Source organism: Antedon mediterranea, chromosome 5, assembly GCF_964355755.1.
Source record: "Antedon mediterranea chromosome 5, ecAntMedi1.1, whole genome shotgun sequence".
NCBI classification, from domain to species: Eukaryota; Metazoa; Echinodermata; class Crinoidea; order Comatulida; family Antedonidae; genus Antedon; species Antedon mediterranea.
Window position 1 is genome coordinate 10728905 of NC_092674.1, and position 19039 is coordinate 10747943.

Genomic DNA, 19039 nt, shown 5'->3' on the forward strand with positions numbered 1-19039 from the left:
ATACTGAACTGTTATTTTATCATCCGATGCGTTATTTGCAGCTAATTCATTTATATTTTTCATCTTTAAAAGTTAATATGACAGCTTAAAGTTGTCCGATAAATTTATATTTTTTTGCCTCGGGCTGCTCTACAAATCGTGCACTAAATGCTTGATAAGATATTAGGCTTTGTATCATCATATAGACCATAAGAGATATAGATGAAATTCTAATGGCAATAGTTAAAATCCTTTTATTTATCGATAACAAAAAATGATTTTAAATTATTTTGGTGAAATTTTTAACCTACAAATTTAAATCTATAAAATGGTCTGGTTTTTTGGTTTCACTATCTTTGTATCAATCTATTTTACTATATCCATCCTCCACCTCTGGCTGATCATCCTTATAACTACAGCCTAGTTCTAGATCACCAAACCTCCTTATTGACTATACCTCCTTCTTTGGTTCAGTACAACCTCATTTTTGCACCACTTATTTCTTTGGCTGATCACCAACCTCCTTATTGACTCTACCGCTTTCTCTGGATCAGTACCTCCTTTGGTACCACTTCCTTCTCTGGCTGATCACCAACCTTCTTATTGACTGTACCTCTTTTTCTGGATCAGTACCAACTTTTGTACCACTTCCTTCTCTGGCTGATCACTAACCTCCTTATTGACTCTACCGCTTTCTCTGGATCAGTACCTCCTTTGGTACCACTTCCTTCTCTGGCTGATCCCCAACCTCCTTATTGACTCTACCTCTTTCTCTGAGCACCAACCTCCTTTGGTACCACTTCCTTCTCTGGCTGATCACTAACCTCCTTATTGACTCTACCTCTTTTTCTGGATCAGTACCAACTTTGGTACCACTTCCTTTTCTGGCTGATCACCAACCTCCTTATTGACTCTACCTCTTTTTCTGGATCAGTACCAACTTTGGTACCACTTCCTTCTCTGGCTGATCACTAACCTCCTTATTGACTCTACCTCCTTCTCTGAGCACCAACCTCCTTTGGTACCACTTCCTTTTCTGGCTGATCACCAACCTCCTTATTGACTTTACTTCCTTCTCTGAGCACCAACCTCCTTTGGTACCACTTCCTTCTCTGGCTGATCACCAACCTCCTTATTTACTTTACCTCCTTCTCTGAGCACCAACCTCCTTTGGTACCACTTCCTTCTCTGGCTGATCCCCAACCTCCTTATTGACTCTACCTCTTTCTCTGAGCACCAACCTCCTTTGGTACCACTTCCTTCTCTGGCTGATCACTAACCTCCTTATTGACTCTACCTCTTTTTCTGGATCAGTACCAACTTTGGTACCACTTCCTTCTCTGGCTGATCCCCAACCTCCTTATTGACTCTAACTCTTTTTCTGGATCAGTACTAACTTTGGTACCACTTCCTTCTCTGGCTGATCACCAACCTCCTTATTGACTCTACCTCTTTTTCTGGATCACCTCCTTATTCACTCTACCTCTTTTTCTGGATCAGTACCAACTTTGGTACCACTTCCTTCTCTGGCTGATCCCCAACCTCCTTATTGACTCTAACTCTTTTTCTGGATCAGTACTAACTTTGGTACCACTTCCTTCTCTGGCTGATCACCAACCTCCTTATTGACTCTACCTCTTTTTCTGGATCAGTACCAACTTTGGTACCACTTCCTTCTCTGGCTGATCCCCAACCTCCTTATTCACTCTACCTCTTTTTCTGGATCAGTACCAACTTTGGTACCACTTCCTTCTCTGGCTGATAACTAACCTCCGTATTGACTCTACCTCTTTCTCTGGATCAGTACCCGACTTTGGTACCACTTCCTTCTCTGGCTGATCACCAACCTCCTTATTGACTCTACCTCCTTCTTTGAGCACCAACCTCCTTTGGTACCACTTTCTTCTCTGGCTGATCACCAACCTCCTTATTGACTCTACCTCATTCTTTGAGCACCAACCTCCTTTGGTGCCACTTCTTTCTCTGGCTGATCACCAACCTCCTTATTGACTCTACCTCATTCTTTGAGCACCAACCTCCTTTGGTACCACTTCTTTCTCTGGCTGATCACCAACCTCCTTATTGACTCTACCTCCTTCTCTGAGCACCAACCTCCTTTGGTACCACTGCCTTCTCTGGCTGGTTGCTAACCTCCTTATTGACTCTACCTCTTTCTCTGAGCACCAATCTCCTTTGGTACCACTTCCTTCTCTGGCTGGTTGCTAACCTCCTTATTGACTCTACCTCATTCTCTGAGCACCAACCTCCTTTGGTACCACTTCTTTCTCTGGCTGATCACCAACCTCCTTATTGACTCTACCTCCTTCTCTGAGCACCAACCTCCTTTGGTGCCACTTCCTTCTCTGGCTGATCACCAACCTCCTTATTGACTCTACCTCATTCTCTGAGCACCAACCTCCTTTGGTACCACTTCCTTCTCTGGCTGATCACTAACCTCCTTATTGACTCTACCTCATTCTCTGAGCACCAACCTCCTTTGGTGCCACTTCCTTCTCTGGCTGATCACCAACCTCCTTATTGACTCTACCTCCTTCTCTGAGCACCAACCTCTTTTGGTGCCACTTCTTTCTCTGGCTGATCACTAACCTCCTTATTGACTCTACCTCATTCTCTGAGCACCAACCTCCTTTGGTACCACTTCTTTCTCTGGCTGATCACCAACCTCCTTATTGACTCTACCTCATTCTCTGAGCACCAACCTCCTTTGGTGCCACTTCTTTCTCTGGCTGATCACCAACCTCCTTATTCACTCTACCTCATTCTCTGAGCACCAACCTCCTTTGGTGCCACTTCCTTTTCTGGCTGATCACCAACCTCCTTATTGACTCTACCTCATTCTTTGAGCACCAACCTCCTTTGGTGCCACTTCCTTTTCTGGCTGATCACCAACCTCCTTATTGACTCTACCTCATTCTTTGAGCACCAACCTCCTTTGGTACCACTTCCTTTTCTGGCTGATCACCAACCTCCTTATTGACCCTACCTCCTTCTCTGAGCACCAACCTCCTTTGGTACCACTTCCTTCTCTGGCTGGTTGCTAACCTCCTTATTGACTCCACCTACTTATCTGGAATTTCATTATTGACTTCATCTTCTCTAATGGCTAATTGCCAGTCTCCCTTTGGCTCCATATAATATACTGTATTATCTTTCCAAAATCTATAATTCTTTTAATATGACTTTCAAATGTATTCATCTATTTCTATTTAAACCGTTAAAACTAAATTTATTTATTTTTGGTTACGTACATTTGATTCTATACAACAAAGTTAATTACATTTATGCCCTTATGGAAAATTGAACCACATTCTCTCATCTACTTAATATCAAAAACAAAACTTACATCAAATTTATCGCCATAGCATATTCCATCAAATTTAAACAAATGAATCCAAAAACTAATATTAATATCTGTTATGACAATCATTCTGATCTCGCCAAAATAAGCAAAATAAAGTTATTTTTTTAAGGGCAAAATAACAGTTTTTATGATATACAAGAATAATATGATGTAATCTGGTTGATTTGTACGGAAATAAATCATGAAGTCAAATCAAGGGCAGCTTTGATGTTTTATCAATCAAGTCAAGATACATGTAAAAGATAAGTACAGCTATTATAAATTCACAGAATGCCTTTATATACAGTAGCGCGATTTAATTAGTAAATTCACAATAACCTTCTATGACCTCTGACATAGAGAATATGCCCTTTTGGATATGGCAAGAGAAAACCCCCACATTTTCACAAACAAATCAACATAGTCGAAATGCTAAAAGCAGTTAAGATACTATTTTAAAGTACATTTTGCAAATGTAAAGGCGTGTGATGCAGTGGGAGTTGGGACTACTGATCGTCACATTGCTTGTATTCTTTATTCCTTATGTTTGCCTTTATTCACCCAGGTGTACAAATGGGTACCTGGTAATGTCAAAACAGAACTGCACTGAGACTGCATTATGGGAGTCCATGTGTTTGATACAAAAATGACCGGGGTAATAATGTGCTATGCAAGAATAACATACTGTAGTATGCTATTTTATACAAAAAAAGTACCTTACCTTATCAGGCTCGATGTATATAGGTTTATTTAGTATCATCCATATGACTGTCTCACTGCAAGGTGGTGTTGTCAGTGATCCCTGATATGTTATGTAATCCGTTGTTAGTGGTAACAATTCTCTCACGTTCATTCTGCTTAGAGGTATAAAGGTATCTAAAACAAAAGTAAACAAAAATATATAGTAACAGGGAAATCCTCAATTAAATGAATTTCAATTTTCGTTACCAGAAAATATATATCTCCAGGATTTGGTTTGACTTTTAATGAAGGATTTAGGAATGATGGATACAGGAATGATGGATACAGGGGAGATGAATCCAGGGATGATGGATCTATGGGGATGGAGCCAGGCATATTAAATTCATGGCTATTAGATCAAGGGGTCTTAGATCATGGGATATTGGATCTAGGGATATTAGATCTTGGGGTATTGTATCCAGGAATATTTGATCCAGGTGTGTTGGATTGATGAATCCGAGGGTATTAGATCCATCAGCCCTGGATACAGGGCTGATGTATCCAGGGGTTATGGATCCAGGGGTATTGGATCCAGGGGTATTGGATCCAGGAGTATTAGATCCAGGGGTATTAGATCCAGTAGTATTAGATCCAGGGATATTGGATCCAGTGATATTAGATCAAGGGGTATTGGATCCAGCGGGGTATTGGATCCAGGGATATCTAGGGTATTGGATCCAGGGCTGATGAATTCAGGGGTATTGGATCCAGGAGTATTGGATCCAGGCCTCAAGAATCCAGGGGTGATGTATCCAGGGGTTATGGATCCAAGGGTACTAGATCTAGGGTATTGGATCTAGGGATGATGAATCCAGGGGTTATGGATCCAAGGGTACTAGATCTAGGGTATTGGATCTAGGGGTATTGAATCCAGGAGTATTCAATCCAGCGCTGATGAATTCAGGGGTAATGGATACAGGGATGGTGGTTCCATGGTTAATGCATGGGTGGGTATCTTTGTATTGTTATCATTTATTCCTTATACTAACAATCTTGTAGACTTTAAATAACAACACACTATTTAGTTAAACGTGGTATGTTGGCTAGGTAATCAAATTAAACAAATAGATGAATATTCATTATCTGAGGAAACATGTATACAGTATGAAAATTAATTATTTTGGAATAGTTGTAGTATAGTAAAAAATATTGGAAATGACACATAAGGTTACTAAAATAATGTTTGTCAATATTTTTGTTGTTGCAATAAACGTAGTAAAATAGTACTGTACATTCTATTTTATGTTGGCACATTTCTGTTTATCTAGAGTTCTTGAAACATTTTTTTTTATAATGTAGAATAATTCAGACTAGAATTTACAAGCTTCAACAAATGTTCAGGATTCTAGTGCAATAAGTTGTGACGAAAATGTGTTAAGTGTTGGCAAGAGAATTGAGAATGGTTGAAATAAAATGCTGCTAGCCAATTTTAATGTAATAATTGATACTCTCACAATTTAAAAAATAAAAATTTGAGGAAAATAATTGTAATATTTGCATATTTTTGTATATGCTTATGATATTTATCAAATTGAACAAACTTTTAACAAAATTATTTTTTTGCGTTCCAGGAATAATAATAAGGAAATGTTATATTGCACTTGTTTCCATAAAAAAAAAGATGCTCATGGCGCATTCAACAATTGAATTGAATTGAATTGAATGCAATGGATGAAATCATGTAGTAAATTGAGTCCGAGTAGATGATAATTGTCTAAAGCTCTGTCTACACTATCAAACTTTATGTAACAAAAAATGCTATGTGCTCATATATGGACATAATAATGTCATTTCTTTACAGTACTAAATTTCACTACCATATTTGGGCACATCACATTTCTTTTTTCTCAAACTAGTTTGATAGCGTAGACAGAGCTTTAAGCTTTGATTTAAAGGAGTTCAATGAATTTGAAGATTTAACAAGTTCAGGAAGTTGATTCCGAAAAATGGAGCAGCAAAAGTATATGACCAATTGCCCAATGATTTTGAAGCAGATTGCGAACGGGTTTATATGGAAAATGTGCATTAGAGATGTATGAATTGGCGCAAGGGTTACATAGAGAAAAACTCCACATTTTTGTTTGAAGTGTAAACAGGCATTTGTCTATTTATGATAAAGAATACAGGAAAAGAATAATAATAATCATATTATATTTTTGTAATATATTAATCTGATATAGATTGTATCATTCACTGATCAATGACCTAGATACAACATCTATGAAATGCCAGATTTTGTCAACTTATAATGCTATGTATAGACAAGCTCCTTTGGGAGCTATTAGTACATAATACTCAACAACTTACACAAATTATTACCAACACATCAGGAGCATGATTTATGATAAAGAACATTCCACAGCTATGCAAATGTATATAATATTGTCACCATGGTGATGAGTTTTACAAATTTTATTTCTTTTGCAAGCAAAGTAAAGATAATTATTTTTTATGTGAGGTTTATTGATTTGTCATATTCAATGCTACGGTGTGACACACGGATCAGAATGAATTACAAAAATTGAGCAAAAGTTAAATGTATCTTTTTTATTGTACTGTATGTGGGCGTCTTTTGAATATATCATAAATATGTATAAAGTTATGCATTGCCGTTCTCCACTGAAAGCAAAAGATTGGATCTAGCATAAAAAGTGCAATTTCCTATAGCAGCTCTACTTTTCAAAAAATTCTTTTTATAGACTTGCATATTTCTTGTCATATCGGGGATGAGTATAGTCATTTAACCAGGAAAAATTAACCAGGAAAATTATTATCTTTGCACCTTCCAACCTGTTACGCCACTTGATGTTGATATAAAAAACTGTCATGTTATTTAGCTTAGTAGAATTGTCCTTTGGGACACCCATATTTGGGGAAAACCTACCCAATAAATGAGAAATATATGGTTGAACACTATAATAAATCTCTATAACATAATAAAAATCAAGAAACCGTACAAAACAACGACATTCGCTAATACAAAAATATCAATATCTATCTCGATATATTATAATTAATTAGTAATTTCACAAATTTCACACTTTCACAAAACTAGGATTTTTTTTTTTCATATACAGACGTACTGCAACATATGCTATATGAGATAATATTTGTAGGGAGGTACAGTATGCTTATATGCCAAAGTGGGCTTATAAAAAAAGTAAATGTTAATCAATTATGAACAATATTTGTGTCAATATAATACATGAATATAATGAAAGAAAAAAATAGTGAACCAGTCATGTCTGCATGCCGTAACCATGACGTTGAGAGTAAACATAACAATTTTACAGCTAAATAATATATGATGACTACAATAGATTCATTATAGGTTCAAAAAACAGTTTTTATTGCTTGATAAAAAAACTTATTTACAACAAAATGTCGTTGTTTCAGTTGAATAAGAGCGTCAGACAAATAAGTACGGAAGTCAAATAATTGCTTAAGTAGAATAAGTCAGTGTATTAGTTGAATAAGTACCTCAGCCGAATAAGAGAATCAATTGAAAAAGTACCTCACTCAAATGAATGCTTTAGTCGAATAAAGTACCTCAGTTGATTGAGTGCCTACTGTAAGTCATATACTGAAAGTACATCAGTGAAATAAGTACTTATTAAATTACATAAATTTGAAAAAGTACTTAAAATGAATATTATAAATATAAGTACTTCAGTCACATATTTTCCTTCAAATAAATTCAATTGAATAAGATCCTCAGTTGCATGTTCTGTAATAAAAAAAAAATGTCATATAAAATAAAAGTCTATTTCAAGTAGTGTTCTTATCTTCACATTTTTGATTGCCAAATTTACCCAATACCAGACAGATGAAAATAATAGTTAAATATCAAATTTATTAGTATTTTGAATATGATAGTAGATTTACAATAACAAATTTTGATTCAATTCACACCTCAAAACTACTAATAGTATAGTGTCGCACAAATCGATAAACAACATTGATTTCTTCATGGGACCAGTACAACAATTTAAACAAAATCAATTTCTACACTTATACACAGACTAATTGATAAAGATTCAAAAGAAACAACTTGATTTATTTACACAATCGTTGTTGGCTGTTGTTAATGAACGCTTACACTTGTGCGCTTTATTCTGCTATATGCTTCGCAAAAAAATAGCAGTCATGTCACGCCCTCATACAAGTAATAAAAAATTGTATCATATATAAGCTGGAAAAACACATTTTGGCGAAAAGAACAAGTGAGAAAGAAGTGCTTTATCATTTGTGTGAACTTATATATACCCAATTCAATTCAATAATAACACAATTATTCTTATCATTAACTAAATGATTATATTACAATCACTATTCTATCAAAATCTTGTACCAAAATATAATTTTACTGGAGGACACAAAATCACATTTTTTTTGTTTTTTGTTTTTTGTAATTTCTGTTTGTAAATCGTAGGTACCATTATACCAATAATGATTTGTTTCACATTACATCCAGGTAATTAATGTTTACAAAAAACCCATGATAGCAAACAATATTCACTCAGAGTCATTATAAATATTCACTTTTTCCTAAAATACGATGCATTTCATCAATTAGATGACTTGATCTTTGAGTTTCTTGACATTTCCAGAATATATCCCCTAAAGCTTTCTCATAAAATCAACTCGTCACTCTCTTTGCAATAAAACTTTGCCTCGGCCATTCCCTTTAATCAGAATAATGTACTTTTACCCTTGAAAGGATAACATATGACAAATAACGGTTCAAAAGTTAAGTGCCCTAGGACATAGCGAGATCATTGGTTCAGTTCTGGAATGCAATGGACATGTTCATTAAATTAGAATTCTAATGGAAACTAATTTTTTATCTAGCATTATATTCATCCTGAAGTTTTCTTCTTTTACAGCTTTAAACAGGTTATCACATATCATATAAAACAAACATAATATTTTTAAAGCAAACAAATATGTTTGTAATAATAATTGTTCAAAAAGTTTTAATTTTTTTTTTAAATTACACTCACTGAATATCTCAAATTTTCAAAAACAATAGTAGGCATTTCAACATAAAATTAAGTATCTTTTATTTATAAAAATAATATTAATTAAATTAATTGCATTTTCTTTAAATTTATTTGAAAAATGTTGACATATTTTGACTCGACAGTATGCTCAGAAGTGTAAATCCCACTCAAATAAGAAAAAAGACTATCTTAATAACATTTTGATTGAAGACAAAATTTAAAGCGTATTGCTTAAAAGTACAATGTAATAATTTAATTTTCCAATAGAATGCTGGTAAATATTTTTACTTTTAAATTTAATTTATATTGATGGAAAAAAGTACAATCAAATACTGCAGACAAAATCAGCAATTCATATTAGGTCCTACCATCTGAAGCGCCTTTGGCATGACAAAAGTACAAGCAAATTCTATAAAAGTGGATTAATTTAAATTGTTAGTACCGACAATGCATTGGAATTTCAATTTGTGTAATGTGCATGTACTGTACTCAATTTTTAAATTATAGAAAGTTAAACTAAAGAAAGTAGAAACATATTTTAGAATGTTTGACAAATAAAACAAAAAACACACTTTACACTTAATCAGTACAACATTTTTTGTGTATTAATTTTAAGCTTACCACCCCCAACCAAACATGGCCAAGAGTAACAAATGGAGACAGAGGGAGAGGAAGGAGAGGGGAATGCATCAGGGGGAAGGGGTATGCATCAGGGGGAAGGGGTATGCATCAGGGGGAAGGGGTATGCATCAGGGGGAAGGGGTAAATTGAGTTGAGATACTTATTCAACTGGGATACTTATTCAACTAAAGTACTTATTTAACTAGTATACTTGAATTCATCTGGAATACTTATTCAACTGGGATACTTATTCAATTGGGATACTTATTCAACTAGGATACTTATTCAACTGGGATACTTATTCAACTGAAGTACTTATTTAAATGGGATACTTTAATTCATCTGGAATACTTATTCAACTGGGATACTTATTCAACTGAGATACTTATTCAACTGGGATACTTATTCAATTAGCATACTTATTCAACTAGAGCATCGTTATTCAACTAGAGCATCGTTATTCAACTGGGATACTTATTCAACTGGAGTACTTATTTAACTGGGATACTTTAATTCAACTGGAGTACTTATTCAACTGACGTATTTCTTCAAAAGCTGTATTTTAACCAAAGAGCTTATTCTAAAGCAGTGCTTATTCAGCATAGCACTTGTTCAACTTAAGCACTAATGGTTAGCATGTTAAATCACATGATTGAATTATAGTACTATGATAGAATCTACAAAACCCAATTTGTATTCAATATACCTGTTACTACAGATGATATATACGATGTAAAATTGAGATGGAGTTATTCCTGTCGCTGGCACGTTTGAAGTACAAACAATGCATTTTAGATTTAACATTACAGTATATTTTTATTAATTGATTGATTGCGCTATGATTTTCAATGAGTAATTTAGATGCAGGCGTTATCAGTTTTTAAAAGAACATATTACTGTATTAGAAAGTTAATTAGAATGGCAAATTACCATGACATTTTACATTCATATAATACAACAACCGTGTTAAATAAAGGTTTAGTTTTAAGATTTTTCCTAAGATATATTTTACTTACTAATTGTTTAATTTGACGTTTTGATGTAATTTATTTTTAAAACTATTATTTTATAAATGTTATTGTTAGAATGCACTGTCTTATAAGAATGTGTGGTGCTAGTATAAATAAAGTTTGAGTTTGACACAGAAAAACAGGGTGTATTTGTAAGAGAGTTCTGGAAATGAAAACTAGTACACAGGGTGTAATTTTAAATCTTTTTATCACATTTTGCATTTGTTTTTTGTAGAACTACATCATTTATATCTAATTTTGCCAAAAAAAAAGGAGACAATATTATATTTGTATGAAAACTTTAATACAAAATGTTGATTCCTCATTAACCTTACAGTAATCATATTATGTGTAAAGTATCATTAACACCAATCATGGTCCAAACCTGTGGCTTTACTTTCTTTTTAGGAATCACAATCTAAGATAAAGAGTGGGAGAACTTCTCAACATTACTTTCCAAGCATATAATGGGGTTTGTACAGGGGATTCATTGTCCACAAAAGAGGAATAAACTGCAGTCTTTAGCTAGGCTAGTTAGGCCTATTTATGATCACATCTGCTGCTAGTCTTTAGTTTAAAAAGCACTTCAGGAAAAAGGGGGTTCATTAAAACTCTCAACCATCCATCCGTCTACAGGCTTGCTTTTCCTTATTTGGGAATCACGGAGTGTTCTGTAAAATGTTCTAGTGTTTCTTCATCATGCAAACCTTAAAAAAATATTGCCTACATACTCATCTACATGACTTATCAAAGCATCTCCATGCATTTATTCCTTAGTGATAGCCATCATCAACATCATCTATCATCCTTAGGCAGATTACACAACAGCCTTGACAAATAATATCTATAATTTGTTTCCTTTCTTCCTCTGTTATCTAACACTGACGTTTGTAATTAATCCTAACACTTTTGTAAAGAATTGTAAAGAGTATTTTCTTGTAAATATATCTTTGTGTTGAATTAGTACTCTTAATATCCTGTCTTTTATTATTTATTAATCGTGATGTGTTCAATTGATATTAGTGAATAATTTGTTTTCTTCTAAAATGTGCAATAAATTATGTAACTAAGGATAAAACGGAAATAAGGTTTAAGCCTCAATCTGAAACCTACAAAACATGTTTCAAACTAAACCATGTAGTTACAAATAACATCCAAAAATAAACTGAATCTACATATTCAAATTCGAATAGGCCTAATAATCTTTATTGCAATCAGTATATTTTAAAAAAATGTTATAGGATTGGATAACAACAAAAACGTCTAGGAATTTTGTTGATATTGTCGCTGTTTACTAAAGAAGTTCAGTCAATTAGATTGATGTTTCTAAACTTAATACTACCTGGATAAATTAGAATATTCATATACTTATAATTTACATATAGATATTATATACGGCACCATCATATTTTATTTTACTATATTTTGAAAATTTATTTATGAAATATTCTTAATGTATTTCTTACTTTTCAAAGCACACATTTAGCGCTTAAGGCTTTAATTATACTTAAGTAAATCTGTCTAAACTCTACAGTAAGTTATGTTCATTTTGTCTTGTTTGCCCCTAAAGGGAAAATTCAAATGAGAAAATTATGTGCACATCTGAAAAATAATAAGTACTAAAACAATTTATCTAAAAATCAATGATACTAAATACACAGTTTGATAGATCTTACTTTGTTCTGATAGTCCAGCAATGAATTTTGATGGCTAATTATTTCTATTTTATGGACCTTTTTTCCTGTTTCTGCTGAATAAACTTTAATTGATTAACTGATTGATTTTAGTACCTCTGAATTAAACAAGACATAAAAAAATGATAGTCGACTATAAAATAGTAAAACAGTTGATATATATCAGGTTGATAGACTTTATGTTAGTATGTGATCCACTGTGAGATGATGCAACAGCATAACGGTTATTGCACTTTCATCCAATTGGTGTTGATATGGAAATTCTAATTTTTTATCAAGCCTATAGAGCTGTTGAAACTTGTATGAATGTTTCTACATTCAATGAATGGCAACGAAGAGTTCTCGTGCAGCAAAGTTGTGACCACTTATTTATGCCATGATTGTCGTGCCTGGGTGCCATTTCAAATATTTCACGACTAGTTATATAAAATAAATGATAATAATTTACACATTCTCAGAGCTTAATTCCTATATGATTTTTTAATGATACATACACTGTAGGTTACACATGCAGACCACGTGACCTGGCGCACATAACAATGTTCCTTGTAGTGCTTACGCACGACGAATAAAGTTTTAGTTCATGTGATTTTTTTGTTCAACTTACAGAGATCTAAATCAAGAAGTAATTGGGAGTAAAAAACGTTTTAAAAATACAGAGAAATAATATGATTAAGAAAGGTTAGCAATAAACTTAAACTTAATAAATTGTTATCTCTTGAATAAACAGTCTCTGTTTTATAATAAAGAAATATATTCTATTTCATATAGGCAATTTGTTTCAATGATTGAAGGTAATATACTGTGATAAATCATATTTGGCTACTGCATATGTGTACTAAACATTACTATGTTTGGTTGGTAATTGTGCACATATCACTAACATTTGTTCACATTTAAACGTACATACTATAACCGTAGCAGTCATTCTACTTTTTTTTTTAATCACAAACTACAAAGACGATAAACCATTCAATTTGTTGCTACTCATTATAAAAAAAAACAAAACTTGTTCCTTAATTATGTTGTATTGATGTACATATTTTTTATTATTAAGACAACAATGTACAGTCTAATTACTTTTGTTAATTAAGTTGGCTTCTCCGTAATTATCTATATTTAGAATGTACAGACAATAACATACATTATTTATGATGTACAGAAAAGCCAGGTCTGAAAGACTGTATAGTCAATTGTACACAGTACAGATTTGCTCTCTTTTTTGCCTGTAGCCAACATTTATAATAGAGAGGATCTTTATAATGAAGAATAAATTAAACATTTAATAGTTAATTAATTAAAATTGAAGTTTTAAAATAGTTGGAAAATACCAATAGAACAGATAAAATCAATAAATATGGCACTGTGTATAAAGTGAACTTTGTTTCATCTAAGTTAACTGTAAGTTTTTACAAGTCTAACAATTAACAAAATGGAAAAACAACACTTAAGTATAATTCCAAAATACATTTTCAAAATTGCAATCAAAGTGATACGCATATCAAACAAGGTGAAAAGGACGAAAATAAGTCCATTTTCATGCAAACTGTCCGTGGCTAAAAGGCCTAGCCCTATAGCTATTGAAGATGTATTAGAATATTGTTTACTGCGCTCATATATCTTCTCAGATGACATTAAAATCTATTTCAGGACACAAATGGAAATTGTTCATTTTTTCTCAAGACATTAACAAATGAGTTTGCAGAAAGCGATGAACAGGACCTTGGGAAATATTAATAGAAAAGATGGAAACTTGTATTGCAGGAATTAGAATGCTTTACGATTAATGACATCCTTTTATTTTATCACATTTTTTCCAATTATAAAAAAAAGTTGTTTGTAACTTGATAAAATGAATACAGAACTACTAAGAATTTTGTGACTCTAACTCGATTTTATACCATTTGTGTTTAATGGAGTTTTCTAATATATGAATAACCAAACCGATGCACAAAAATAGTCAGATTAATGCTCTACTGGGGATATTGATGCAACATTTAACAAATAAGCCATCTGATTGTGTTTACCAAAAATCACCCACAACTTTTTAAATGGTTTTTATTTCATAAGCATCCAACATTGAGAAACAGACTATACTAAAAACACCAGTGATTGATATTATTAAGAAAGGCTTCTGAATGTATTCTCCAAAAATTACGCACAACTTTAAAGACAGTTTCATACGCATCCAACAGCTAGAAATTCACCAATTACAGGATAGGATATAAAAGTCTTATTTTAGGTTTAGGTGAGTGAAATAGAAACAGTTATGAGATATAAATCTGGCACTGTGGTCAGGATTGAATCCTGGATGTTAGGATTGAATCCTGGATGTTAGGATTGAATCCTGGATGTTAGGATTGAATCCTGGATGTTAGGATTGAATCCTGGATGTTAGGATTGAATCCTGGATGTTAGGATTGAATCCTGGATGTTAGGATTGAATCCTGGATGTTAGGATTGAATCCTGGATGTTAGGATTGAATCCTGGATGTTAGGATTGAATCCTGGATGTTAGGATTGAATCCTGGATGTTAGGATTGAATCCTGGATGTTAGGATTGAATCCTGGATGTTAGGATTGAATCCTGGATGTTAGGATTGAATCCTGGATGTTAGGATTGAATCCTGGATGTCAGGATTGAATCCTGGATCTTGGATTGGAAGGCAAGCATGTTTAACCACCAAGCTACTTCTTTATTTATTTTACTCTATTTTCCAGTAAACAATAAACAACAAATACATGACAACGATTTTCACCACCCTGTAGATCACCATGGTACACCTCAAAACACATAAGTAAAACAATACAATAAAAGGGCGAATTGGAAAACATCAAACCAATCTGTTAAGTACACTTAGAAATGATTTATTTATCAGAAATTTTAAGATAAATAATTTAAACGACCTAATTAATTTGCGTGAGATTGCCAGCAACAGAAATAAGTGGCTTTTGTTATTTTGAATTTTTATTTTTACGTTATTTTATATTTTTTGTTGTTGTAGGATGCATGCATATAAGAATGTATCAGATTTTGTAAATCCACAGTGCGTGGGTTTTGTTACATTTTTTGGAATAAAGTTACCTATATATAAAACAATACAAAATACACTGTATATGAAAAATTACAACAAAACCGAACAAATAGATTACAAAAAGAATCATCTTTAACAGAAACTTTCTAATTACCAAAAATTTTCTTTTTTGTTCTGTAAACGAATATTTAATTTAATTTTACCAGAGATGGTCAAATGAACAGTGATTTCATTTGACTATTATTGATAATACTCGAGTCAATTCCACTGACCACCAAAGTACTGTATAATTAACTGTCTGTAAATTGGATGTATTTACTGAAAAGGACCATTATACAGAAAGAATACATAAATGAATAAATGAATGACACTTGAGTGCTCATCCCAGTCCTTTAATTTTCCAATTGCAGGCCTTGCTGCTGCAATCATAACCGACACAAGGAATGATTGATACGGTAACATTAAGTGAAGGTGAAAAAATCAATTTGAATGGGCATGTTTCCTACCATAGATAATCAATAATAGATACACTAATTGGTAATGACAATTTGATGAATCTAACTGAAATTCATCATCTATTTCAGCATCTATGACAGGGCGTTATTACACAATACAAACACCACACTGTCAAATTACTCATTGATTCCTTTCAACATGCTATAATTGGATTTTAATCACATTTTCTCCCAAACTAAACAAATAAAACGATACAGTACATCATTATTGTCCTAGATATGTGTATCTGTGACTGCCGCAAGGAAACGAAAATGCACGATGATCAATAAATATACCAGCGTACACGTCACTTTAAATCGACTTATATCTTGAGGTTTGTTTTTCATTGTCTCTGAATGTTTTTCTAAGGGAGTAACAAATTTATCTCCCATGAAAGGAATTTAAATGATAATATTTATAAAGGAATTTAAGATGTCTTCAATTGTGTCGTCAGAAGTGGAGTTGTAGCTTGATGTTTAGGATTGGCAACCAATTCCACCAGTTTAACTTTTGTGGACTTCAGAATAAATACATAAACAATTCATCAATTGCATCTATTTTCTCCTTTTTTTAAAATATATTTTATAGCTACAGTACCTTAGTAATATTCGAGATAAGATTTTGTGTGATTTTCTATTGGGCATTAAAAGACTGCAACATCCTTTAAAGTTTTTAGACATTCGAATGTATGGATTTTTAAGAGTCAATATTGTGTCAACAAGGTCCTTAGTGGGAGAAAATAGAACTGCCCTGGGGTGTGGGCATTTACTCTTATTTTTTACTGTTTGATACATAGTCAGAAACTTAGGAATTTATGATGATGATGTCAAGAGGAAATTTCCCAAATGATCTAATCAAAACGATGCTGGGTTTGGTCTACAAGCGTTCCTACTCCCAAAAGTCATCCATTCATAGAAGCACTAATGAAAAAAGTCTATCTGGTAGCATACATAACAGGATTTTAATGCAGAATTGTAATTTGCATCGTCGTGCTTCTCAAGAGTAAGAACAAATTGAGGTAAATTGTTTAAAATTGATTAAACAAATACTGTGTACTAATTATTGTTACAATCATAGTTTATCGTTGCCGAGTTCCAAGCCATTTTAATCAATATAAACAATAAATTTGTCAACTCTGTATAAAATATTAAAAAACACCATTTAAATATGCAAATTAATTCAGTTACTAATTAGAGAATTAACTCATGTATGGTTCAAGGATAAAACACTCTGAATTGGTATGACTCCCTATGTTCAAGTCATAAAATATTTATGCTATGAATTTTGATACATCATGGTTATTAACAGGCCATGTAAGTAATAAGATTGAGGAAAGGGCCCGGGTTACAATATTGAACGTACAGATGCCTGTCTGGGTGGGTCTCAGTATGACAAAACAGAACAGAATGGCTGGTGACTCAATTCACTCACTCAGTAAGACCAACAAAGTTGAATGTGAATAAAGGCTTTATATGAATACTTGTCTTGCAGTTTAAATACATTTCTTTCACAAATTAAAAATAAGAGCTACAGTATGCATGTAGAAATTAAGTCTTAATAAATAAATGTAAAAACTAATTGCTAAATGCATTTGGTAAATATCCACTGAATCCATTAATAATTGTACCAGTTTTATACATTCAATATATAAAGTGAACTTTATTATAAAGAATGTATTATACAGTATTTATTAAACTGATAGTTTCTACAATAAACATTTTAAGCAATCAATTTATAATCAATTTCGTTGGAATCCAATATGTTAAGCTGCATATTCTTGTAATTCAAGCAAATTTTCAATAACATAGATAGGCCCTTAGAGAATTATGCTCAGACAATTATACATTTATAGTACGAGTTAGAGTTAATAGGTCTTATGAATTAGATTTCTTAACCCTGATCTTTTGCCGTGCCATACATGAACTACATGATTAAGTAGTTTATTAACAATTTAAACATAACCTTTTAAGTTTAGCATAGCAGAATGTGCTTTGTAACTGAGCCACAAATAAATAAATAAAAGCTATCAATGCAATGCAACCAATGGAGCAGTCATTTATTAGTTAGTTACTGTTCATTGGCTAGCATCCAAGTTTTCCTTATAGTCTTCTAAAGTCATGGAATGGTATACACAATGTCCATCACTGGAGTCCATCCACAATCTATGATACTGCCTGAGACATTTTACTGTATTGTCACATTTACTACTTATTTATTTATTTACTTTTGTTGCATTTAATGATTTTTAAAGTTTTATAAAATCTTTATATGATTTGATGTTAAAGATATATTGTCCCCCTGAATAATAATTAAAACATTTTTTTTAAATATGTCACATAATAGTTATCCACTTTGTTGGTTTATATATTTTTGGTTGAATTTAACCATTTATTATGTTATATTATAAGTGAAAACATAATTTTTTGGTTTTTTTTTCTTCTATGGAAGTGATTAACTTTATGATTTTATTAATCTTCATTTTTTTTGGTGGGGGGGGGGGGGAGGGACAATACATCTTTAACTATTAAATAGATTGTTTGTGTTTGTATTATCTATGATACCTGATAGATTATCCAATGTTCCTGTGAACATTTTTCAAATAAATTTATTATTATTTTGATTAATAAACGATAGAAAAAAAAAGGGCCTGTCTGTTGCACAATGACAAATAAAATGTTTACCAAGACCACATTTACTGTATGCCACGCTCTAAATAACTATTATCGGTGGGTCATAGCCATCGACTAGATAGTTCAACATTACCTAAAAGCTTGGAGCTCAAGGCGGTCAAACTGTCAAAGATGCGGTCATAATGCACTTGTCAATTGTATGACCCACTATACGACCCCCGGGAGAGGTGCGTCATTTGTCCGATGTGCGTCATACCTTTGAATACCATGACGCACCGGTGCGTCAAAAATGTGACTTACCTTTAGGTGACCATGACGCACCCATTTTGACGCACTGTGACCATGTTGTTTATGATATGGTGGGTGGTAAAGTGACGGACATTGACACACCTTGTTCATTGATGCGACGTACCATCTAGGTTTTTTGACGCACCCCTGCGTCAGTAATTATTTGTAAATGACGCACCCAT

General features: G+C 32.9%; 1 protein-coding gene across 1 annotated transcript in view; it reads right to left on the minus strand.

The window, feature by feature from the left end:
- LOC140050531 (carbonic anhydrase-related protein 10-like) overlaps positions 1-19039 on the minus strand; it is a 116586-nt gene that overhangs the window by 17002 nt on the left and 80545 nt on the right. Inside the window, exon 7 of the mRNA XM_072095770.1 lies at positions 4062-4216. Coding sequence (XP_071951871.1) covers positions 4062-4216 — 155 coding nt within the window. The remainder of the gene's footprint in view (positions 1-4061; positions 4217-19039) is intronic.